At 53.2% G+C, this 24,958-nt stretch overlaps 1 protein-coding gene across 1 annotated transcript in view; it reads left to right on the top strand.

The window, feature by feature from the left end:
• The window catches only part of KCNK3 (potassium two pore domain channel subfamily K member 3), a 38,929-nt gene extending 27,975 nt beyond the window's left edge, over positions 1-10,954 (top strand). The window contains exon 2 of the mRNA XM_027555881.1: positions 7,620-10,954. Coding sequence (XP_027411682.1) covers positions 7,620-8,548 — 929 coding nt within the window. The 3' untranslated portion in view covers positions 8,549-10,954. The remainder of the gene's footprint in view (positions 1-7,619) is intronic.
• Positions 10,955-24,958: the final 14,004 nt, after the last annotated feature.

Below are 24,958 nucleotides of genomic sequence, written 5' to 3'. Positions count from 1 at the left end.
AGGTGGAGAAGGGGGAGGACCATGGTGGGCAGTAGAGACAAAAGCTGGAAGAGGAGCCAGGAAGATGGGAAGAGAGGCCCTCGAGAGGGGCAGGGCCGAGGGAGGGGGGCTGTGCCTGAGAACTGTCCTTCCCTGGCGCTCTGGCCTGGAGGGGGACAAACTCCAGACCCGGTTCTGCGCACTGGTCCCTCCTCCCAGGCCAGATCCTTGAAGCGTGAGTGGTTTCCCAGGCCTACCTCAGGCCTTAGCCAGGCCTGGGACAGAGGGGATTCCTTCTGGGCCCTGAAGCTGATTTCACTTCGCAGGGTCCTGAGGGCCACCGGGAGAGCAGGAGCTGTGAGTCACAATGGCCTCTCCTCCCTGCCCTCCCCCAACCCTGGGTGTCTAAAGGAGGTTTCTCTCATCCACATCTCATACTTCTCAGCTGTCTGGGCTGAACAGCGTTATCTGAGCAGCTGCACCCACCAGGCCTTGTGCCAGACACCGAGGGGACTTGCAGGCCCTCCGGAAGCTCAGAGTCCTGCAGAGCTCCTCTGCACAAATCTAGGCCTGGGAGCCAGGCAGAGGGAGAGGCGCCTCCAGCCCTGGGAAGGTGCTATGAAGGTTCTTGCAAAAGGCGAGGTCTGAGCCGGATTCTGGAGGATGGAAGGAGGAGGCCTGCCTCCTTGCCCCACCTCCACCAGGCTGGGCAGCCTCTCTCCTGCCTCCCTCCCGAAGGCCTGGGCAATCTTGGCAGCTTCCTCCCGCCACATCTCCTTTAACACACCAAAGGCACCAGCAGCACCTCCATTCCTACTTCCTGGCTTCACACCGCTGCCACCTCTGTACCAAGGGGGCAGCTCCCTGTCTGTGCCTGCGAGTCCTCCGCGGGCCTTTCTGAGGGGCCCTCAGCAGGCCCAGCAGGAGAGCCCCACCCCCTCGGGGGGCACCTAGGATCTCACAGCCAGTCCCCAGGAACTGCCCTGTCTCTCTCGAGCCCCCAGTCCTCTCTGGCTGTCCTACCAGGCCCAGATACCACCCTGAGGTCACACCTCCTCCCCACGTGCAGCTTTGCATCAGCCCAGCTTGGCCCAGAGCGCACAGCCTGTGGGCATCTCTGGCCACAGGTCACCTCATCCACCTTCTCTTAGGGCAAACATCAGCCTGGCCAGGGCCGTATTTACATTAGATAACTAAGTCTGCGGGGAACCCAGAAACAGGTTGCAGCTAGGCATTGCCAAGGGCTGTGTGTTTCTAATCTACATAGGGGCTGGGCCAACCAGAGGCGGGACACCAGAGAATCTCAAAGTCAGGGACCTGGAATAAGGAACTATAGAGTTCTTGATGCTACAGAAGAATGTTTCCCAAACTGTTGCTCCAAGGAACATTTGTCCAGCAATAAGCACTGTAAGAGAAGCATGCCAAGGTTACATAAGCAGAAAAACGTAAGCACATTCTCCCAACTTTGTCTGACCTTGCTCACAAACACTTGTAGGGCTCTGATATAGCCTCCACTTAAATGACAATGAATCCAGTTGAATTCAGCATTCCCTGCAATTTAATTTAACTAAGCAACCCTTTTCTCACCCAACAGTTATTAACAGTCCATGAAATTAGTATTCTAGGAAATCTACCTTTGGGCAACACTGATCTCAGAATGTGGATGCTGAAAGGAACTTTAACGACCATCTAATCTTGATGTTTCCCCACATATTCATAATAATGATTAATATTTATTGATTCCAACATCCCTGGGCTTCTTTGATGGCTCCGACAATAAAGAATTGGCCTGCAATGCAGAAGACCTGGATTTGATCCCTGGGTTGGGAAGATCCCCTGTAGGAGAGCATGGCAACTCACTCCAATACTCTTACCTGGAGAATTCCCATGAACAGAGAAGCCTGGCAGGCTATAATCCATGGGGTCGCAAAGAGTTGGACATGACTGAGTGACTAAACACACAACATCCTGAGCATTTTAAGTCACTAACTTATCCCCATAGCCACTCTATGAATTCACTGCATCATTATTCCCATTTTACAGATGAGGAAACTGAGGCACCTAGAAGTGCCTTAAATAACCTGGTCACAGTTGAAATCTCGTTGACTCCAGAGGCTGGAGTCCCATGAAACTGCAGAGATTCCTGTAGAAAACAGAAATATCCATTTTCATTATTTAAAAAGCATAACAATAACTTAATTCAGTCTCTTAAAATCAGTTATCCCATGTTAATCAGAAATTCTGATTGGCAAATGTGTTTCTAATTAATTTTGATGGGAAAATAATTCATTTTTTCACAATTATCTATTCAGTGCCTATTCTAGGAAGTAGCTACACTGTACTGATCAACATATTATATTTTGTATGTAAAATCCTTCAAAATTTAGACTATATGAATGAATGGGTAAACCGAAAAAGAAAGGCATCCATAGCCAGGGTGGAAAGGTGAGGACCTTTTATCTTATCCTATTTTTCCATGTCACAAATGAGGAAAACTGAACCCCTGAGAAGAAAAAGGACTTTCCCAAGGCACAAGCTGGTTATGGTCAGAGCCGGGTGAGAGTCCCTGATCTCCAGTCTCCGAGTCCCATACTGTACTTCCACCCAAGGCTGTGGCCGGCGTTCTAACCGTGTTGCCAGCTAGGCCAAGAGTGAGAGGTCAGGCACTCAAGCTTGCGGGCATGTGAGGTCAATGGGACCACACCGCTGAGTCCAACCCAGCCAAGGCCATTACCAAGGGCTCAGGCTGGTTATTTGTGTTTTGATTAGAAGGAAACAGGCCACAGGGAGAAAAAGTTCAGTAAGAGGGAGGGCTGGACCCCAACCCTCTGCGTCTCCCTGGAAGACAGAGCTTCAGCAAATTTCTGAGCCCCTTGGTGATGTTGGGAAGAAAAGAGAAGAACTGAGGCCCCAAGGTTCCCATCCCACCTAATTTTTCCTGTTGTCTCAAAATATTCATAATGACTATTTACACCCAGCCACCTGGCTTCCTCAGGTAAATTCTATGCTCCAGCCAGGTTTCTAGGCATCTCTTAGCTGGGTTGCCCCCAAGCAGGGGCTGCTGGGTTCTGGATGAATGAACAGGTCAACGTTGGTTATACTGAGACAGAGGCCAGAGGCCAGAGCATTGAGTTTGGGATGCAATATCCCAGGTTATAGTCCTGGCTCTGCCATTCGATAGCTGTGTGACCTTGAGCAGGTCACTCTCCCTCTCTGGGCCTCCATTACCTCATCTGTACAACATAAAGACTAGGCCATATAGTCAGTAAGGACTTTTCTGGCTCTGAGGATCGTTAAGTCTATGGTGGATTCAGAAAAGGTGGCTGGGAGAAGAGGGGACTGGCGCAGCCCCAGTCAGCACTCTGAGAGGCAGGGGCTTGAGCTTCCTGGTCAGGATGAGAGTTTTGGCTGGCAGGTCATCAGGTACTGTGAGGGAGAACCCTCAGAGAATCAGCCCCAGAGCACAGCCTCTGTGTGTGTCAGGGTCACACAAGGACAGAGGGAGCCCCTCACCCTGAGATGTGCGGGGCTGGACAGGAAGGAGAAAATGGGGACTCCCTTAGTCCCTCTCTCCCTCATAAACCCAAGCCTGATGGGGGCGAGCACTGCGGCAGGCGGCTGGCCTTCTGGCAGGCAGACAGGCCTTGCCAAACGCCCAGTTACTTCCCAGAAGTTCCAGGGCCCCCAGGGAGAGGCTCCACCCCAGCTGGCACCCCTACAAGCTGGGTGCCCACGTCAGCAGGTCCTCCCAGCTCCCTCGCTCTTTCCCCCAGTGACAATAGAACGGGTGAAGGGGCGGGGGCACACTGAGCCTAGGCCCGATGCTTGGAGAAGCGTCCGAATGCCTTGGCATCGCACCCCTGTTGCCATTTCTCCCACGTCCAGCTCAGGGCAGTGTCCAGGGACAGGGCTCCTAGTGGGATGCTCTTCTCTGCGGCCTCAGTTTCCCATCCTGGTTGCCTTTCTGGGTGATAAATTGGCTCTGAGGCATTGGAATGAGCGATGAGTCAGAGTGTCTAGAGGCCTTGGCCAACTCACGAGGCTTCTCCAGCCTTCATTATTCCAACCATAAAAAATGGAGATAGTCATAATAACGACCTTGTAGGAAGTTTTTGAGCATTAAAGTTTAAAATGTATCTGAAGGATAAGATCTAAAGCCTCAGCGTGTGGTAGGAAGGGAGAGTGGGCCCTGGAGGGCATCTGACTGAGAGTGTGAGGCATGTCTAGGCAGGGGCCACCCTGGACAGGACAGTGGCTGTAGCAGGAGCAAGAGGCTCTGTGGTGGGGGTGGGGGGCTCTGTGGGCAGCCACAGTGGGCGTTGAGGCTGCCAGGCAGGCAGGCACTGGGTTTTCCTAAAGGATGGAGGATCAGGAACAGTCCCAGCTTATGAACAAACACAAGACGATGTGGCAGTGGTGGTGACAGTGGCATACGTTTCAAACGGTGGGATACAGTTGCCTGACCCCACGGGAACTTCCTGATCCTCAGGACTACACTCTCAGGCCGGCTTTCCCCTGTGAGATCCGCTCACTGCTCCTTCCTTCGAGAACTCCACAAATTCCAAAGTACTTTCATGTCCAGTCTCTGCTATACTTTTTTTTTTTGGCAGCTCCACACAGCTTTTGGGGTCTTAGTTTCTTGGCCAGGGATCAAACCCGGGCCCCTGGCCACAGAAACATGGAGTCTTAATCCCTGGAGCAGTAGGGAATTCTCTCTCTTTTACTCCTGACGGCAGCTGTAGTGGTGATGGCCAGGGTAGGAATTAACAGCTGAAGCTCAAACCCCCACAGTGCAGAGCAGGCCAGAGGGGTCCGGAGAGGGGAATGGATTTGCCCAGGGTTACACAGCCAGCATGTGTTCAAGCCAAGGCTGGTCCATGCCTCCCAATCTGTGTTCAGCCCCAGCCACAGTGCCAGGCTCTCCCCAACACCCTCTGCTGGGGGACAGGGAAGGACAGGATGAGGAGCTGCTCTGGCTCGGGGCCTGCCCAGCTGTCTAGGTGAGTTGTGGTCTGGCTGCCGTGGCCAAGCTGGCGGGCACAATCTGTTCTCACCCTGCTGGGGCCCAGACAGGCCAGGCCCAGCGACTCCAGAGCTCAGCTATCTAGGCTCCTGGCAAGGGATGACACTGTCACCAGCTACCATAGTTGGGGAGCAGGGGAACCCAATCTAAGAGCAGCCCGCAACTTCACGCACCCCAGACCTCCCTAAGCTTTAAGATTCACAGCGATGCTGACTTTACTGGAACTGAGCTGTCCACCAGCCCAGGTGATCTCTTGGAAATGTGGAGGAAACCTGGCGCTTCATTCATTATTAATCACAGTGAGCTCTTATCGAGCGCTTGATATGTACCAGACTCTATGTTAAGTGCCTTATACACATTCTCTCACTTATTTTGCCCCTAAAGCCCTGTGATGCAGGTGCTAGTTATTAGCCCCATTTAACAGATGTTGGAAACTAAGGCTAGGGAGGTTTTTTTATTTTTATTTTTGGGCCACCTCGAGTGGCATGCAGGATCCTAGTTCCCCAATCAGGGATCGAACCCATGCCCCTTGCAGTGGAAGGAGTCCTAACCAATGGACCACCAGGGAGGTCCTCCTCAGACAGTTTTAAAACAAACAAACAAACAAACGAAACACACACACAGTCCATAGCAGAGTAGGGATTTGAATGCAGATCAGACACCAGGGAAGATGGCATCCCGCTTTGCCATCAACTCACCAAATGAATTTGGGGCATACCCCACAGGCCTGGCTGGCAATGTGTGTGGGAGGGGGGGCAGGTAGGGAGGAATATGACAAGGTCCAGCAATGTCCACTCCCACAGACCCCAAGCCAATATTAGCTGTTCATATGTAGTTGGGGGACCTGAGTGACAGAGCAGGGCCTGGACTTCAAAGCTGAACATTCTCAGTGCCACTCAAGGCAGGGATCACTTCCAGCTGTGAGCAATCCAGGATGGCTGCAGGGAAGAAAAGGCATTTGGTTAAGTTTGGTAAGGCTGAGAAGGGAGGGGGAAATAGAAAGCATAACTTTATTATAATAATCTACTGATAAAAGTAATAAGTATCTTAATAACCCAGTGAAGGAAGCAGGGCCAGGACCAGTAGGCATCATTTTACAAATGAGGAAACCAGCTCAGAGAGGGGGAGTAATTTGCCCAAGGTCACACAGCCACTAATGACAGGGCCAGAACTTGTGCCAATGGCTTCAGAGTTTCCATCCAGGGTCCTTTCACCTCTGTGTCTCCAGGCAGAACTTTTTTTTTTTTTTTGGCTGCACTGGTTCTTTGCTGCTGTGCACAGGACTTCTCTAGTCGTGGTGAGCAGGGGCTACGCTTTGCTATGTTGATCGAGTTTCTCACTGCGGGGGCTTCTTCTTGTTGCAGAGCACAGGCTCTAGGCGCACGGGCTTCAGTAGTTGCAACACACAGACTCAGGAGTTGCAGCCTGCAGGCTCTAGAACACCAGCTCGGTAGTTGTGGCACACAGGCTTAGTTGCTCCAACACATGTAGAATCCTCCCGAACCAAGGATCGAAACTGTGCCCCCTGCATTGACAGGCAGATTTTTGTCCACTGGACCATCAGGGAAGTCCTCCAGGCAGAACTCTCGACTGAGGCCATGTGATAACTGGCTCACAGGGAGGCTTTGCCTCTGCCTGGCTCCTGGCTGGGTAAGGACTGAAGGGCAGGGTGGGCATGGTATGGGTTGAGATTGCCTGCCTGGTGATAGTAACACCTGGAAGGCTCTTGCTTTGACAAAGGCAACACCACCTCCCCATAAGGACAGATGGTACTTCGGGGGCAGGCACAGAGGATGACCACAGGGCCCCAGACAGAGTCTGATGAGGACTGTGGAGCACTAATTCATGGGGCGAGGGGACTGTCTCCTTTCCCCTTCTGTGACACGAGTGGGCCAGCTGCCTCTGGGAGCCCCAGTGGGGAACTACCCCCCAAGCTTTAGCTGGCAGCAAGGAACTCATCAAGGAACCCAGTTTCCCTCCCTTCACATCGAATCCCAGAATGTCAGAACTCAGTAAGTCCAACCTCCTCCCTTATAGTCAAGGAAACTGAGGCCTGGAGAGGACTAGGAACGGGTCCAATGCCCACAGGCAGTGAACTAGAAGCCAGGTTTCCCAACTGATTCGCCAGTGCTCTTCATGCTATCCATGACTAAGTTCCCAACAGCAGCATCAGTCAGCTCCTCTTTTGGGTATAGAAAAAGGTCGGGTCTTTGATCAAACAGACTCTAATTTGAAGGCAGGTTGCTCTGCTTCCAAACAGCGTGACCTTGGAAAGGCACTTAACCCTCCCTGCTTCCTCTTCCTCTCTACCGACCCCCAGGGAGTGATCAGAAGAATAAACGAAAATTCATCAGTGAGGAACTAGCACCGTGCCTGGGAACAAGGATGCGCCCATAACTGTGTGTTGTCTTTTCTTCAGTTCAGTCGCTCAGTCGTGTCCGACTCTTTGCGACCTCATGGGCTGCAGTAGGCCAGGCTTCCCTGTCGGGAAAAAGAGGCCAGACTCCACACCACCGTGGCAGAAGATGAGGAGAGAGCAGGGGGAATGAAGGCAGGTTTCTGGAAGGGCAGCCCCATCAGCATGTGCTTTCTCTCCTCTTGCCCCGTTTTCCCCTAGGCTACGGCCACGCGGCACCCAGCACCGATGGCGGCAAGGTGTTCTGCATGTTCTACGCGCTGCTGGGCATCCCGCTCACGCTGGTCATGTTCCAGAGCCTGGGCGAGCGCATCAACACCTTCGTGAAGTACCTGCTGCACCGAGCCAAGCGGGGGCTGGGCATGCGGCGCGCAGACGTGTCCATGGCCAACATGGTGCTCATCGGCTTCTTCTCGTGCATCAGCACGCTGTGCATCGGCGCCGCTGCCTTCTCCTACTACGAGCACTGGACCTTCTTCCAGGCCTACTACTACTGCTTCATCACGCTCACCACCATTGGCTTCGGCGACTACGTGGCATTGCAGAAGGACCAGGCGCTGCAGACGCAGCCTCAGTACGTGGCCTTCAGCTTCGTCTACATCCTCACGGGCCTCACGGTCATCGGCGCCTTCCTCAACCTCGTGGTGCTGCGCTTCATGACCATGAACGCGGAGGACGAGAAGCGCGACGCCGAGCACCGCGCGCTGCTCACGCGCAACGGGCAGGCGGGCGGCGGGGGCAGCGCGGGCGGCGCGGGCGGCGGGGGCGGCAGCGCTCACACCACCGACACCGCCTCGTCCACCGCGGCGGGCGGCGGCGGCGGCGGCGGCTTCCGGAATGTCTACGCCGAAGTGCTGCACTTCCAGTCCATGTGCTCGTGCCTCTGGTACAAGAGCCGCGAGAAGCTGCAGTACTCCATCCCCATGATCATCCCGCGGGACCTCTCCACGTCCGACACGTGCGTCGAGCAGAGCCACTCATCGCCGGGAGGGGGCGGCCGCTACAGCGACACGCCCTCGCACCGCTGTCTCTGCAGCGGGGCGCAGCGCTCCGCCATCAGCTCCGTGTCTACGGGCCTACACAGCCTGTCCACTTTCCGCAGCCTCATGAAGCGCAGGAGCTCCGTGTGAACGCCCCCCTCCGGGGCCTGGAGCACCTAGGAGCGCGGGCGGGGTGGGGCAGGGTGCGGGGGAAGGGGGCTTCTGCCCCAGGAGCAGCAGGGGTCTGCGAAGGGACCGCCCCAGGCGCCTTCGGCTTCGTGGGGGCGCCCCTACACCCCTCACCACCCTCCCCCTGCCCCCCATCTCCGACTGTGCCTGCTTGCACCAGCCGGCAGGAGCTGGGGCTCTGAGGAACCCCGGAGTCCCCATCTGCGCCCTGCAAATTCCGAGAAATGTGAAACTTGGGGGGAGGGGAGTGGAGGAGGGAAGGCAGAAGCTGGGAGCCTCCCATCCCTTTGGAAAAATAAGGAGCTCGCCAGTTCGCAGAGGCCCCTGCTGGTATCCAGAGCCCCCCAACCCCTCCCCCTCCTCCTTCCGGAAGGAAATTAGTGTTCCGTGTAAGTGTGCATCTCTATTTATACCTCTGTCCTTCCAGGTCTCCTACCTTCCCTTGGCTCCAGAAGTCAGGGTGTCTTTGTCGAGGTCACCCCCACTCAGTCCCACTCCCCTTACTCATCCCCAGCTGTGTCTCCCAGTCTCCCACTCCCTTTGGTGTTGTTTTGCATGGCTTTGCAGTTTTGGAGGAAATGGAAACCCAGCAGTCCCTAAAGCTAGTCCCCAGAGGGCAGGCAGATGGAAGCAGGGGCAGGCAGGCTGCAGGAGGGGTGGAGAAGGGAAGGGGCAGGTAGGGGGCCCACAGTCTGCTGGATGGTCCCCCTGGTAGATGAGAGCTAACTGGCCTGCAGGTACATCCTCGCAGGCAGACCCAGCCTTCCAGATCAGACACCACCCTTGGAATCAGACAGAAAACTTCCTCCTTGTGGTCCCTGGCTGCTGCTACTAATCACTGACTCTTAGATCTGTGGAGTGAGTTGGAAAACCCTGTCCTCTCTACCGATTCCTTCGATTCTCAACCTCCCCCCTGCCCTCCCCCCCCAGTCACCAGGGCAGGAGTTCTCACCCCGATTTTACAGATGGCACTGAAACCCAGACGTGTGACGTGACTTGCCCAAGGTGACACGGGTAAGAAAAGGCAAAGGGGAGCAAGAACACAGGCTGTTTGTCCCCAGTGCTCTTGCCTTTTGACTCCTCTGCCTGCTCTTTGCAAGCAGAGTCCCTGGCCTGCACACTCCGGCGTTGGGTGGGCAGCTGGGCCTTAGACCAGGACCAGAGCTCAGGACTGAGCCTGTGATGGGCTCAGCTGATCCTCCACTTGACCACGAGGCAGGGCTCTTAGTGGGCTGCTGACACAGGCCAGGATGCTCACCCCCACCCCCACCCCCACGCAGTCTCTGAACTTCTTCCTCATAAAGAGGGGAATCCTTAGGGCCAGGTAAGCAAAGCTGAGACTCACAAAAGAAAGGCCAGGAGCTGGGCTCTAGGAGTCTGGCAATCCAGCAGAGTGGCCTAGAGAGCCACAGGCGTGTCCTCCTGGGACATGATCTCTGGCCCCACAGACAGCGAAGGTACCTGTGTCCCAAGGAGCTAGAGAGAAACTACAGCTGCAGCAAGGAACGGCCCTCCCTGTCGTACCCACTGCCTGTCCCACCTGCGATCCGGAAGCCCAGGTGGAGTGCAGCAGATGGAGGTGAGACCCTAGGCTCTTCACCGTTGGCACCCAGAACGGGAACTGGCACTGCGACTCAGGACAGCATCGAGGGGTGGGTGAGGGGCCTCTCCCCCTCCAGACTACCCCCTCTCGCTGCTCCCGTGTCAGCTCCTTAACACTGCTGAGCAGGGCCGGCCCTGGCATTCAGGGAAGCTAGAGTGGGGGCCCTCAGGGTGATCAGCCCCAGCCCCACCCCTACCATATGCTCAGCCTCTGGGCTCCTCTGGGAGGGAGCAAGTCTGTGTGTGAGCCCTGTCTCAGTGGGGAGGACCTGGCTGCCCAGGTGCCATAGAGAGCAGGGCCCAGGACCTGGGGGTGCCCTCTATGTCTTCGTTGGGGGGCGGTGCGGTGCCGGCTGCTTCTGTCCTGTGTGTGACCCTGCCCTCGAGGGGTCCCGTCCCGTCAGTCCCGAGGGAGCCACAACCAAAGTTGCAGGGAGATGGTGGGGAAGGAGGCCGAATGGCGCTCACAGAGTGGGCTGCTCCATCTCCAGCCGGGTCTTTCCTAGCGAACTGGAAGGCCAGCATTGCTTCCCTCACCCCTCCCACTGCAGGCAGCCTCTCTGCTTCCCCAATGCCTTATGCCTGGGCACACTGCCACAGAATATGCAATACATGTGGGTGACACGCCCCTGCGCCCACACCCTCACCCCGGGCAGCCCCTGGACCCCAAAGGCCGCAGCTGCCACGGCCTGCCCTCAGCCCCTCCTGTGTATCTGTCTTCACACCGAGAATGGCGCCTAATAAATACTGTCCATGGAGACCAGGCTCAGGCTCAGCTGCCTCTGTTATCATGTACCCTTGTCGCTACTGGGGAGCAGCCACTCCCCCGCCGGGGTTTGCGGACACACACAGCAAACGCAGCTCAGGGGGAGATACATAGAGGTTCTCTTTGGGGTTCATTTTTCTCTGGGTGTGGAGGGACAGCTCAGCCTGGAAGTGGGCCCCAGAGCCCAGGACAGACCCAGGAGCAGATGGGCCCTGCCCAGCTGGTGCCAGTGCCTGGAATCAGCTAGCCACTGGCTTCCAGATGTCACTGAGTGCGAGCCACAGTGGCTTTTGACACCACAACCCATGCCTATCTATGTACCTGTCTGTCTGTCTTTCATGAAACCTGTACTACAGCCAGTGCACTCTAATGCTTTCTGTTCTAGTTCATGTTATAAAATGCTGGTCACAGCCCACTAAATTGATTTCTCTCCCTACTAATGGTTTGCTCCCTGCAGATCAAAACACTAGAGAAATAAAAGGGGTAGGGGCAGGGGCACCTTATCCCAGTCCTCCCACCTACCCACATAGGTCACTTGAAAGATACAGAGAAAGACCTATTTACTGGGGATTCAGGAATCGGAGAAAGCAGTGGTGGCACCTACAGGAAGCAGGATACAGCCAGCCTTTGAGGCACTCCTGGCTGCTCCCTGTAGCTGAGGGAAGGCCCCTGGACCACACTGCTTGGCCTCAGCCCTTGGGTTGGCCACTGCAGAACTCGAGCTCCTGTTGGCTCATCTGTACCTAAGACACCTCATCAAAAGCCAGGGCTTCCTGCCCACAGCCTGTCTGCCTCTATCTTTCTTAGAACAGCTAAGTTAAGAAAGAGTGTCATTCTTGAGGTCAGCAGTGACCGGTCCAAGATTGCTTCGACTTTCCTAAGCAGTTCCTACAGAACATAAACTTGCTGACCCTTGCCTTCCTTTCTTCATTGCCTAGAGCAAAATCATCAGAGTTGGAAGCAATGGCCCAGGGGCTGCATTCGTCCTAGTCTTCCGAGGGGTGATCTGAAAGGTGACAGTGCTGAAACAGCATCCCAGCCCCTGCCCATAGCTCCTAAGGGCTTGGAACAGCCTGTGGTCCTTGCGCGGGCTCTTTTATCTCCAGATGATGCCTCCCTCACCCTCCTCACTTCCACCCAGCCTCTGAGGCATCCTGCACTAAAAAGTATATGTACAGCAAAACAAAAATAGCAAACCAGCACCATAGCACAGGGAGGGGTATAAAAATACCACGATTCCGCCTGATATGGTGCCTCAGCGTTGGCCTCAGATGGAGACTGAAGCTTCCTGGGAGCTGAGAGAGAAAAGGGCCTGCAACGGAAACTTCCCAAAATGTGTCCCGTGGTGTGCCTTGTGGAAAGAGTTTCTTGGTCAGGTGAACCCTAGGGGTGGGGCGGGGAAAAACATTGCTCACGCGTGAAGCATCCCAAGACATCTTAGCTCAGTGAAGGTTCTGAGAAGCCTGGCCCCAGACACAGCTGTTCACCTGGGCTCCATCCAGTGCTGCCCAAATGTACTCCCAGCACCAGCTCTTCTGTTTGCACAGCATCTCCTCATACCCTGAGTCCCACAGAGCGCACTTTGGGAAAGCTGACCTACTGAAATCTCTGTCTGATGAAGGGAGAAGGTTGACCTCTCCCCCTCAATAAATTCTAAAAGGAGCTTAGCTTATAACTCCTTCTCTAACTGAAGGCCATGGCATTATGAAATACATATTTTATTCCCGATTATGCGTCAGCTCGAACCAAGGCTTGGAGCAACTCATTTGCCAAGATCAGGCAGTGGGTTGGTGGCAGAGTCGGGATTTGAGCCCTGGCCTCTTGGCTAGGAAGGGCACGGTCTCAGCCAGCTCATTGCATCCTGTCCCCAGGGTGGGCCACGTCTTCAGCAAAGGTTTGGCAGAAGTTGTAGAGCTGTTTGCATGTGTCTAAAGCGCTTCAGTCATGTCGGACTCTTTGCGACCTCATAGACTGTAGCTCTCCAGGCTGCTCTGTCCGTGGAATTTTCCAGGCGAGAATACTGGAGTGGGTTGCCATGCCCTCCTTCAGGGCATCTTCCCCATCCAGGGATCGAATCCGCATCTCTTTCGTCGCCTGCATTGGCAGGCATGTTCTTTACCACTAGTGCCACCTGAGAAGCCCATTGAGCTGTTTAGGACATGTGGTTTCTTATTTGGAACCTTGGTGAGGGGAGGCCATAACTTAAAAATGTCTCCCTTCAAAGATGACGGATCCTGATGGAGCCAAGAAGTTCTGTTCCACCTCAGGTGGGCAGAACCATTTAGCTCTTTTTTCAGGCTCAGCACTGCCCCCTCAAGGCCAACAGCTTTACCACAACTTATCTCAGGAAGCCAGAGGCAGGGAAGGGGTGTCTAGGGCCAAGGAAGGACTTCAGAACAGATACATTGTCAGAGCAAAAGGCAACAGCCCCACCCCAGGGCAAACCTCGCCATCTGCACTGAGTAGCAGGAAGCTGAAGCCCCCTCTCAGTCCCGAAGTTGAGTTCAGGCTAGAAGACTGAGACTCTGTTTCCTGAGGGGCCCTTGAACTGCCCAGTCCATAGTGGACACGGACCCCGGCTCTCGCCCAGTGATACTAGAACAACAGCCTCAGGCACTGCCATCACCTTGATTAAAGATTGCGAAGAATCACATACACACATGCACACTCCCTCTAGATTTTTGGTCCAGCTCCTCTTTTTCAGAGGAAGGGAGGAAGTGATTTTGGTTCAGAGAGAGGAAGTGAGACACTCAAGGTCATGAGGCAAGATAGCCAGGACTGGTATCCAGATATAGTCTCATTTTCCACGCCCCCTCCCACACACCCATACAGAGTAAGCGCCCAGCCTTCCCTGACTCTGATTTCAGATGAAAGCTGCTAATCTCCGAGATTGAGTCACTCCAATGCTGGCAGTTTCCCACATCTACATCTGGACAAACACCAGGAGACTCACACTCCTGCCCCTCGTCGCCCAGCTGCAGGGGAGGGCCTTGTAGGTGGTGCCCCCACACACAAGGATGGGGGCTATGATGGAATTGACCTGATCTTCTCCATAATTTCCTCTGGCCATGAACTCCCCAAAGTCCACACAAGGGGCATTTTCCATTTACAAAGCCCTCTCACTTCCTTGTCTTATTGGTTCATTGGCCAACTCTATGATTTCGGCGAGGATTAACACTTCCATTTTACAGATGATAAAACTAAAGAAAGATACAAGGTCCTGAGAGCCCAGACCGTTCCATATTCACTTCCATATTGATGATGGATGTGCTGGATGAGGGCTCCTGCTCAGCCCCAGTACTTCTGGGCCCCAGTTGTCCCCCACAGCATGCCAGGCTGGTTCCCCTGAGCTGGAGAGCCCCAAGGAGTCCTAAACATTTTACCCACCTCACTTGAGCAAACTCTACCCAGAGCCCTGGACTTTGGATTAAGGGCAGAAGAACACCCTTAAAAACAGCCCCTGCCCTTCACCTGGAAGAGCCAGGGGTTCCCTGGGAAATGGTCATGCCTTTGACCCAAGCCATGTCCCCGAGTCAACACGCTTCCACAGTTCTCATTTACTGAGGAGGGAGCATGTGAACAGGTCATCCCTGACCACAGAATATTCTGATCTGACTACCAGATTGGAGTGGTAGGAAGAAGGCCTAGGTCCCTGGGCTTGTTCCGGACCCAGTGTCGGGGTCTGAGTGGTCCTGTCCTTCCAACTGCACAGGTTTAACTAGGGAGAGAGACCGAGGCTGCTGCTGGGGCAGGGAGCCTGGCCTGGGCTGTGCTGTGCTCTGTCCTCACCCTTGTCGTAAAAACTCTCATTCTTCCCTCATTCCAGGCCACAAGAAGTTCCAAGGAGAATTTTGGCTTCCAGAAGGTACTGTGCCAACTCTTCTCCAAAGGCAAAGGACATGCTCAAGAATCAAGGGTTTATTCATTATTGAATGTCTACTGTGTACCCCCGAATTGACAGATCTCACAACCACTCTGGCAGGCAAATGCTGTTACCCTCTTTCTGGTAGATAGGAAAGGTAAGACTCAGAGATGTTAAGTGACTTGCCTAAGGTCACACGGCTAGTAAGTGGCAAAGCCCCACCCAGGAATCTCTGACAAATACTCAGTGCACATCCCTGCCTGGAAAGCCTCTAGTCCAGCCTCCCTCACAAAACAAAAATCCCCTCAGCATCTTACCTACCAGGCCATCCAGCCTCATTTACAGGACCCTTGCCCTCTGAGGCAGCCCCTTGATTCACTGAAAAGCATCTCTAATGACCATATGGAGACATCGGCCATATTCTTTCTATTGAATTCTTCCTATTCAAGAACAGTTCCCCACATGGACAGGTACCTCCCAATCTTCTCCAGGCTAAACATCCTATTCTTTCATCCACACCTCCATAAACAGTGCATCTAGACCTCTCATCAGCCCTTCTCTGGAAGAGCTTTGGGTTACTTCTTCCCCAGGAGCTTGATCTGCCTTGGGTGGTCCAGCCGCACAGAGGTGATGACCCTCCCCTCCCTTGCTCTGGATGCTCCTATTAATGCAACTTAACAGCACATCTAACACATGGGCGCCACCTCACGCTGAGCTTGCAGCCCACCAAAACTCTCCTGGAGCTTGTCGTGTGAACCACTGTGGCAGACACTATTGTCACTGTTTAGTCCCCCAGTCATGTCCAACTCTTTTGAAACCCCATGGACTGTAAGCCCCGCCAGGCTCCTCTGTCCATGGGGTTTAAGCCCCTGCCAGGCTCCTCTGTCCATGAGATTCTCCAGGCAAGAATACTGGAGTGGGTTACCATTTCTTTCTCCAGGGGAATCTTCCTGACCCAGGGATCAAATCCACTTTTCCTGCATTGCTGGCGGATTCTTTACCGCTGAGCCACTGGGGAAGCCCAGTGGCAGACAGCATTTATTACCTAATCGAGCCATCCCTGCGCCCTTCTGCCTCGAAGGCAGAGGGAGACATTCTTTGGGTGCTCACCCTTCCCCAACCCCAGTTCCAGGAAACAAGCCAGTCTCAGTGACCTCAAGCATCTTTCCAAAGATTGGGTTAGTATGTGTGTGTTCCATTCTGATTAATGGGTTCTTCAGAGGAGTCTGCTGGGGGCTACTGGGAGAGGCTTTCCTAAAAGAAATCCCAGAAGAGGAACTGCTGCTCTACTTTGACCGGATCCTGCCAGGTCTGCGTGTGATGCCTGGAGTCCTGGCAGCCGTGAGAGAAGACCTTGTGGGCACAGAGAGGCTGGCAGAAGGAGCAGACACAGAACTCATCCGTCACTGTGACAGTGAGCAGCCCCTGGAACCCCTGACCTCAGGCCATCTTGTCACAGGAGACAGAAAGTGTAAGTCCCAGATGGATTTCCATTCCTGGCAGCTGAAAGCCCCACAGCCTGCAGGGTTATTGCACTGTCTGAACCTGGTGGACTTGTTTTTCCTGCCTTCATAGCCTTTAGCAACGGTAGCCTGCTTCTCCCACTCCTGCCTCTTAAATAACAGCTGGGGCCAATCGCAGAGCTTTGTGGTCACTCTTGGGTTTAAGGAAGTCCCAGTCTAGTCTAGTTTAAAACTTTAATCTCAAATCCATTCTAATGCTTGTATTTCTCCCTGTTCCCAGAATAGACCATCCTTCAATTGAAAGGACTTAGAAAGGGATGGAGGCATGCTCCTTTTCCCCACCCCCTCCTTCTATTTCTGGCCCTTCCACAGCCTCTGGCTGGAGTGACGACTTAGAAAGACAAGGGAAGCCCAGCGTGTAGCCTGGCTCCCAGTGCTGGCTCTTGAGGGACCCTTTGGGGGCTTCCAGAACCCACACAGGAGCCTCTTCAGTGGCCCCTCTCACAGAAGGCCAACCCAGTGTGTCCTCAGGCTCCAGCCTGCGGGGGTCCCCCTGCACAGAAATGCCAGCCTCCTCTGGCCCTGCAGCCTGCCTTCTTGGGGGGATCTGTAAAAATCCAAAGGTGGCCCAACCATCTTCCAGTGTCCCCTTGGCTCACTGAACACCCACCATGCCAGACAGAGGGAGTGCGAATGGCCCCCAGGAACTCCTGCCACCTGTCCCCAGTGTTTATCAGACTTGTTCAAATAAGCGGAAGATGAAAGAGCAAGTTCCTGGCTAAGTAGACATTTAACCTGGGAAGAAGATGCCATCTCTCCTTCTGGTATTTTCTTCGGCTCCAACCTGGCCAGGCTGGGGAAGATGGAACCACAGCATTCTCCCCCAGGCTGACAACTCATAACTTAAGTGAGCCTCCCTCCTGACTCTGATTTCCTGCTAACTTATCCAGGCTGGGTAGGACTGAGAACATCTCTTTGTCCTTGACCGTGCATATTCCAGATAGCAAATGCCAGGGTAAGAGAAACAGTTAATGCCTGCTATGTCCCTTTCAAGCCAGGTCTCTCCTGCACTGTAGCGAAGCAGTTGCTTTGCTTAATGTTGGTGTAAGATCTCGCTGACTTAGCACTACTAGAATCTCATCTGGTTGGTGTCAGGCGTTTGATGATGTTCTGGATGTTGAAGCCTGGTTCCACTATTAAATCTACTTCCGCTCTCTCCCAGCTCCATATCGCCCAGATTCAATAATCCAGCTTCCTGTGCTATTATTCAAGACTTTGATGAAAATATCAGAAGAGAACAAAACCAAATCGATGACCCTTCATTGGGGGTGACATTTATTCCAGCATGTTCTTCATGAACTGTTACTGACTCCGGCTACTTACCACTTCCTTTTATCTGTGCCCTAAAATTGTCTGTTTGATCATTGCTCACAAGTGATTGGGCTCTCTAGTCCATAGCTCTCTAGTCTCCTGGGATGTCAGTGACCTGAGCTGAGGATTTGGACTTGCTGAAAATAGCAGGTGCCTCTTTGCTAGCTCAGCCTTCACCCCCTTCCCCCACTACTTCATCTGGGCATGTTCATTTAGCTCAGCTCTGCCCAGCCACATCTCAGCCCCAGCTCCGGGCCTGAGCACCACTCATCTCATCCACTTCTCACTTCTTGGCTCAAATCAGCTCCTCTCTCAGGCAACTGGTCTACCCTTGAGGGGAGAGGCAGGGGGCAATCACTGGAGTACTTAGATGACCTAGGAGCTGGAATCTGCTACAGGAAGCCACTGATATCCAGGTCCCTTAGGTCAGCTGGGGCTGGGGCAGGTGGAACACAGAATATTTATTAAGCAAATGCCAGGAGCTGGCCTAAATGTGTTACCGGATCCTTATCACATCCCTCATCACATCAATTGTCTCCATCTCCTAGGTGAGGAGAGGAGGTGAGGGAGGTCACATCATTTGCCTAAAGTCACCTAGCCAACCAGCAAGTGGCAGAACTGGGTTCTGACCCTGTGTTAGGGCTCCCACCTTCCACACCAGCTACCACACCCTCTGGGTAGCTGTGCCCACTCTGTTTTCTCACCTTCCCAGCTCCCCTCCCAGGCAGTTAGGCACCCGTGGCTGCTCCAGAAATCTCTGGAAGACAGGGCCTGAGCACCGCCCTTCCAGAGCCCCCAGGAGGGAGCAGCAGGTTGAGGGCTGGGGGAGGGGTGACATCAGGCTGCAGGGACGTGAGCGAGCTCAGTGTTCCCAAAACCCAAATGATTGGGGATTAATCCTCCAGATCTGGCGCCGCAGATGCATCCTGAGTCTGTGGCTGCCCCACCCCCTCCAGCCCACTGCGGTGAACAGATGGACAGACCCCTCCCTGGGTCTAAGTAGGGCACTGCAGAGGCTGCTGGGAGGCCGGGAGAGAGAGCAGGGGCAGACCCAGCTGCACCTCCTCTGCCCGAGCCCCCCACCTTCCAAGGCAGGAAAACCCAGCTCTCTGAGGGCCAGCTCTCTGCTGCCAGTGGTGGAGGATGCTCCACATGAGGCATAGACTCCAGTCCCAGTTGGAGAACAGGGATGAGCACTGCAGGGAATGTGTGCACAAGTCAGGCGGGCCTTTGCAAGCTCCTTAGCCTGAGACCACAGGAACTGATGAGGAATGGGAGTTTCCTCTTCAGAGCTCTAGAACAAGGCGAGGGCTGCGAGGTGCCCAGAGTTTCCATCACCGTGAGCACAACAGAGTGGGACAGGCCCTGGGGAACCAGGACAGTACATACACAGAAACACAGCAGCTGTGGGAGCCAGAGGCACCCTAAGATCCACGAGTCCTCATTATGTTCCAGAAGGGAACACTGAGGCTCAGCCGAGAGGGGGGACCTGCATGCAGGGAGTGGGTGACAGAGCCAGGGGGCTGCCAGCTCCCTGAGTAGTGCTGCCTCCATATCAACACAAGCTGCTGAGCTTTATTTCTAATAGCAAAACACGGGAACAAGCCAAAGGTTCATCAGCAGGTGAATGGATAAACCAACCGGGTATTTCCCTGCCGAGAACTAGTGACCACTCAGCAACATGAAGGGATGAGCCCATGTTACCTGCAACATGGATGCATCACAATCATGCTGAGTGACAAAAGTCAGGTAGAAAGGACATACTGTAGAATTCCATCCATATAAAGCTCTGGCAAGTGTAAGCTGATCGACGGTCAGCAGATTGACGGTTTACAGTGCCAGGAGGGGCACTAAAAGGGAGCCCAGGAAAGATCCGGGTGATGGATATTCACTGTCTTGATTGTTTTGTGCCGATGGTTTTCCAAGTACATGCACCTTCCAGGGGGAGGAAAGGGCAGACGCGGGGAGAGCTGGCCAGAGAGGGGATGGACACAGAGCAGAGCTGGCCCTGAATGAGCCTGGAAGGAAGGCTGGAATGTAGCCAATGCCAAAAGCACTGCAGGGGCGGGAGCTTGAATGAAGGCTCAGACAAGGCAACGCTCTCAGAAAATTCCAGAACACTGGAAAGAGCTCAGAGCTGCCTTAGGAAGGGAAGGGTATGGGGTTGAGGAAGGGAACTCTGGGTCTGTCTCCTTCATGGTTAGATCTCTGGAGCCTCACAAGTACCTACAGTTAGCAGGCAGTTTAGCAGATCAAAAGACAGTTGTGGACTTGTGACCGGGAGGAGAAAAGAGAAAAAAGAGGAGGGGAGTGAAAGAGAGACCCTGGACAAGTCCACCAAGCTGCAGTGTGTGGCTGTATTATCCCACAGGCAGCAGGGAGCCAGGGGGAGTTTCAAAGCAAAGGAACAATGCACATAATTTAAGTTTCCAAGAATATACCTGGAAGCAAAGTGCAGGGACCTTCCCCCACTCCACCCTAATGGATACGCCTGCTCTCAGAAGGACTGCTCCATCTCTGTACCAGCCTGATGGGGGTGGTTGGGGCACACAGCAGGCCCTTCTCCAAGAGCTGGAAGGGCCCCAAATCCCCAGCTGCTCTTCCAGACCTGAGAACAAGCTCCACCCCTTGCCTGCCAGGGAGGCCAAGGAGGGCCTGTGGCATAGCCAGAAAGGGAAAAGATTTTCAAAACCCTGTGCTGGGATCTCCCTGGATCTCCTTGTCACATGTGCTGCTAACCCACAGCTCAGCTCTTGTAGCAGCAGCAGCAGCCCCAGAAGCCCAGCCTCCAGGGCAGGAAGGAGGAACACAGGTCTGCAGGGGTGTGCTGAGGCCAGGAGGGGCAGGTACCACATGTCCACTAAGCTCCTCTACCAGCCAACAGCTAAGGAAACTCAGAAGACCCAAGTGGGTCCCCCAGGACACCACCTCCCCCAGGACCAGCTCTGTGCAAATTGAATGGGCTCCCAGGATGTTGAGCCAGCTGTCTGCCTGAGACCAGACTGCTGTCATCCTGTTTTCAATTCAGGCATCAAAACTGAACAGCAGCTGCCTGGGGTGTTAAGATGAACCTTGTAATCTACCATACCCAGAGCAGCACTTTACAGTTGATCCCTTTGTCTCCTCTCTGAACCTGTGAAGCAGTCAAACCCTACAAATAAGGGTTGCATGCTTCAGCTCAGCCTGTGGACTCATCTAAAGTCCCACAGCTAAAACGCTTAAGAGGAGGGAGCTTTAGCTTCCAAGCCAACCTCAAGAAAGGCCCAGAAAACATGAGGACAGGATGGATCTTCACAAGGAAATTTAGAGATAGCTCAGGGTAGGACCAAGCTGTCTCTGCCGTTACTGAAAGGCCCCAAAGGGACCACTTTATCCTGTCCCTCTTTTGTAAATGAGACTCAGTGTTAAAATAATGCGTCCATAGTCATACAAGGAAAGTGGCAGAGCCAGGATTGGACTGAAAGGCCTCTCTGGATTTAACACTTGTGGAGAGCACGTCTCTCTTCCTTCCTGTTGATTCACAGGGAAAAATCTGACCCTGATATGTGGACAATGTCCCATGTCACCAAGGACGCACCGGGAGCTGCCAGGGAGTCAGTGTGAGCCCAGATCCCGTCTTCAGCAGGGCCGTGAAGCCTCAAGTGGGGCTCGCCTTTCCCTGCCTCAGTCTGCACAGGACAGAACTCATCGTTGCGCAGGATTTAAAGAGTTAGAAGGAACCCCCCAAAGGCATCTCAATCTGCCTCATATCACCCAACAAAAACCTGAAACCTGAGAAGGACCGAGGAGGAAGTCACGCTCTGAACTGGGAGAGTAAGAATCAGAGAGATGCCTGGATAGGCTGGCCGTGGGGTCCCTGGCAGGGGGGAGGGTATGTATGGGCAGAGTTATGTGGGGCACAGGCTCACCCTCTCCCCTGTTCCCACAGCACAGGCAGACACCCTGAAGCCTGTCCCCCAGGGCCCCGGGGCCAAGTTAAATTTCTCTACCACAGGGAACATAACAGCCACCAATGCTGAACACCTACCAGATGCCGGAGCCACATGAGCCAGGAATTACTCTCCCCTTTTTACTAATGAGCCAAGACTCAGGGAGGTTGAACGACCTGCCCAGGTCACACGAGCGGGAAGGAGCAGAGCCAGGCCTGAAAATGCAACGTCCTTCCCACCAGCAGCTCACTGCCCTCAGTCTGGGCCCCGCTACTGCTCTTTCCCCCACGGGGGGAATTGCCCCAGCTTATCAGCTCAGCCAACAGCCCTGAGATGGGGTCTCTGTGGTCCTTCTGCTGCCCTTCTGCAGCCCCTGCTTCTGGGATCATTCAGTGCTAACCCAAGACCCCTTACGCAGGAGTCCTTCCATCAGATAGTACAGAGTCAGCCCTGCCAGCCAAGACCAGCTCACCAGACCTTGGGTAATCTCCAGGTAATTGACTTGGGAATCTGCATTTTTTCCCTTTTACAGGAACCTGCTGGAACCACTGCTTTGGAGAAAGAAAGTGAAGAAGAATGGGATCTATGCTTTCAGTAAAGGTCTCCCACAGGTCTGTCTATGCTAGAGAAAGGAAAACTCATTTCCACTTGACTCTCAGGCCTGAAGCAAGGTGGTTTTGATTCCCCTTGGAATGGAAAAGGAGCCCCTTCCCAGAAGGCACAACCTCCTGTGGTGAAAAACATCCACATTGTGCCTGGGCTGAAGGGGGTGGTCGGGAAGGACGCCCCTTCCTCCAGGCACCTCCACAGCTGAGGGAGCCACTCAGCGGCAAAGACAGCTCCAAGGTGCCGATGCCCTGCCCACATGGTCACGTCTCACTCAGGAGGAGACAGACGTCCTCCCCTGACAAGCTTGCCCTGCCTGCACCCTCCTGGCTAAAACCCATCTCCACTGTGGAGAAAAGGCCATTTGCCTGGAGTCACTAAAAATTACATGTTAACAGCCCTACTGATTTCCAGCAGTTTTAAATGCTAGCTTTGGCCAAAAACTTCTTTAAAAGGCCAGGCTCCCTTCTGATTCCATAGCGTTTACATTTTATAACATTTAAACAGAACCGCTTTCAAGCAAAGATAGGCAGTACTTTCCTTGAATGTCCCCATAAAAAGTAAAATCTGAGAAACGTCTACACTAGTGGTTAGGGAATGCCTTGTGAGCCCTGCGATGATTAGCTCCATCTGCACAATAGTTCAGAAAACTGCTGTCTCAATTGGGGAATTTCCTTCTTGGAGAAGACCTTCTGCCTCCCATCTGGGCTCAGTCCTGGATATCAGTTCCCAGGAAAAGGAGTTGTCTGTGGAGGCAGCTGAGTCTCCACTCTTTACATGCATACCAGCTACATTTACTGAGCTCTTCTCTGTCAGGGGTAGACACTACTAAGGGAACTACATATAATAGTTTATTTGTCATCAGTGCTCTGGAAGGGCTTACATGGGAAAATAATCTAAAAAAGAGTGAGTATATGTATATGTGGAGCCTCCCCGGTAGCTCAGCAGTAAAGAATCCGCCTGCAATGCAGGAGATGCAGCAGACACAGGAGACATGGGTTCGATCCCTGAGTCAGGAAGATCCCCTGGAGGAGGGCATGGCAACCCACTCCAGTATTCCTGCCTGGAGAATCTCATGGACAGAGGGACCTGGTGGGCTACAGTCTATGGGGGTCACAAAGAGTTAGACCGGAGAAGGCAATGGCACCCCACTCCAGTACTCTTGCCTGGAAACTCCCATGGATGGAGGAGCCTGCAGGCTACAGTCCATGGGGGTCACAAAGAGTCAGACACGACTGAAGTGATTGAGCACACACGAGCACATATGTATAACTGATTTACTTTTTCTGAACACCTGAAACTATCACAACATGGTAAATCGACTGTACTCCAAAAAAAAATTTTTTTTAAGTTTATTTGCCAGATCAAGCCTATAGGGTATAATATGACTATTATGTCTTTTTTGCAAATGGGAAACAGAGGCTCAGAGAAGTCAACAGACATGCCCATCATTGATTCCATAGGTCATATCCTTCAAGGCTCTGTGCCCAGGCCAATGAATCGCTAAAGTGACAGGGAGTCAGAAACCTTGAGTGCCAAACCTGGGGTCCTGGCAACCTCTAAAGTAGGTCACCCTGCCACCCCCACTTAACTGCATCCTCTACCCTTGGCACCAAGAGAAGCTGAGCCCTCAGCCCTCAGCCCTCAGCCCTCAGCCCTCAGCCCTCAGCCCTCAGCCCAAGCTGATGCCCAAGATACTCCTGGGGGCTGCTTTTTGATGTTAAGCTTTCTCAGGTGACTCACAGACCTTTTTCAAAGCTGGGTGGGCCCCAGCCATAGCGTCTCTCCTTTAGCTGCAGGTGCAGCACGCCATCTAGTGGATGTGTGGTGAACCTCGTATTGGGCAACTGGCAGGATCTGGGAGGCCCTTAGGTTGTCAGGTGATCCAGCTGAAGTTCAGAGAGGTGAAGTGACCAGCCTACAGGCACACAGCAAGTTAGTATTCAGTCTCCAGGATCATAACCCAGTTCATGGTAGCAAGACTGTGGACTTCACACACAGTTTCAGGGAAGCTATGTGTCTGGAAGCAGATCTCAATTCTAGTAGCTGTAAAACCAAACCGTCCTGTTCACAGTGCACCATTGTCCTGGTACTGAATCCTTTATTCTGTTTATTACCTATATTTGAATAGATAAAGATACATATGATGTAAAATCCAAAAGGTAGCAATAGGGTATGTGGTGAAAAGTGAGTCTTTTAGCCCTCCACCATCCAAGTCCTGGGTTATCAATTTCTACATGTCTGTCCAGAGCAAACTTCGTAATTTACAATTTTTTTCTTAAACAAATGGTAGCATTTCCTACACAGGGCACTTAGTAAGGTATCTTTGAAGTCACTGAACATCAGCAAATAAAGAGTCTTTTTGTCCATTTATAAAGTCACACTGCTTGTCCCTTTGTAAAGCCCTACTTTGTAAAATCACCCTTTGTAAAGCCATACATGGATACAGGATCCATGTAGCCTGTCGGGGGTACATGGAGGTGCCACTTAACTACTTTACTGTTGATGGACATTTACGTGGTTTCCAATCCTCTGCTGCTTTAACAAACACATATGGAAAACCCTTTAGAATAAATCCCTGGAAGTGGAATTGCTGGAATTATCAGTTGTGATTCATTTTGGTCTCATATACCAGCAAACTCAATATAATGAGAGCTTAAATACTTAAGGCCAAAGAAGATGTTACAGAAGAAAGGCAAAAAGGAAAGATTTGAAAATGACCTTATGAGATCCTGAAACTGGAGGCAGCAGGTGCCACCTAATCTAATCATC

This window comes from Bos indicus x Bos taurus, chromosome 11 (assembly GCF_003369695.1).
Source record: "Bos indicus x Bos taurus breed Angus x Brahman F1 hybrid chromosome 11, Bos_hybrid_MaternalHap_v2.0, whole genome shotgun sequence".
Classification (NCBI taxonomy): domain Eukaryota; kingdom Metazoa; phylum Chordata; class Mammalia; order Artiodactyla; family Bovidae; genus Bos; species Bos indicus x Bos taurus.
This window is presented reverse-complemented; position numbering and strand designations above follow the sequence as displayed.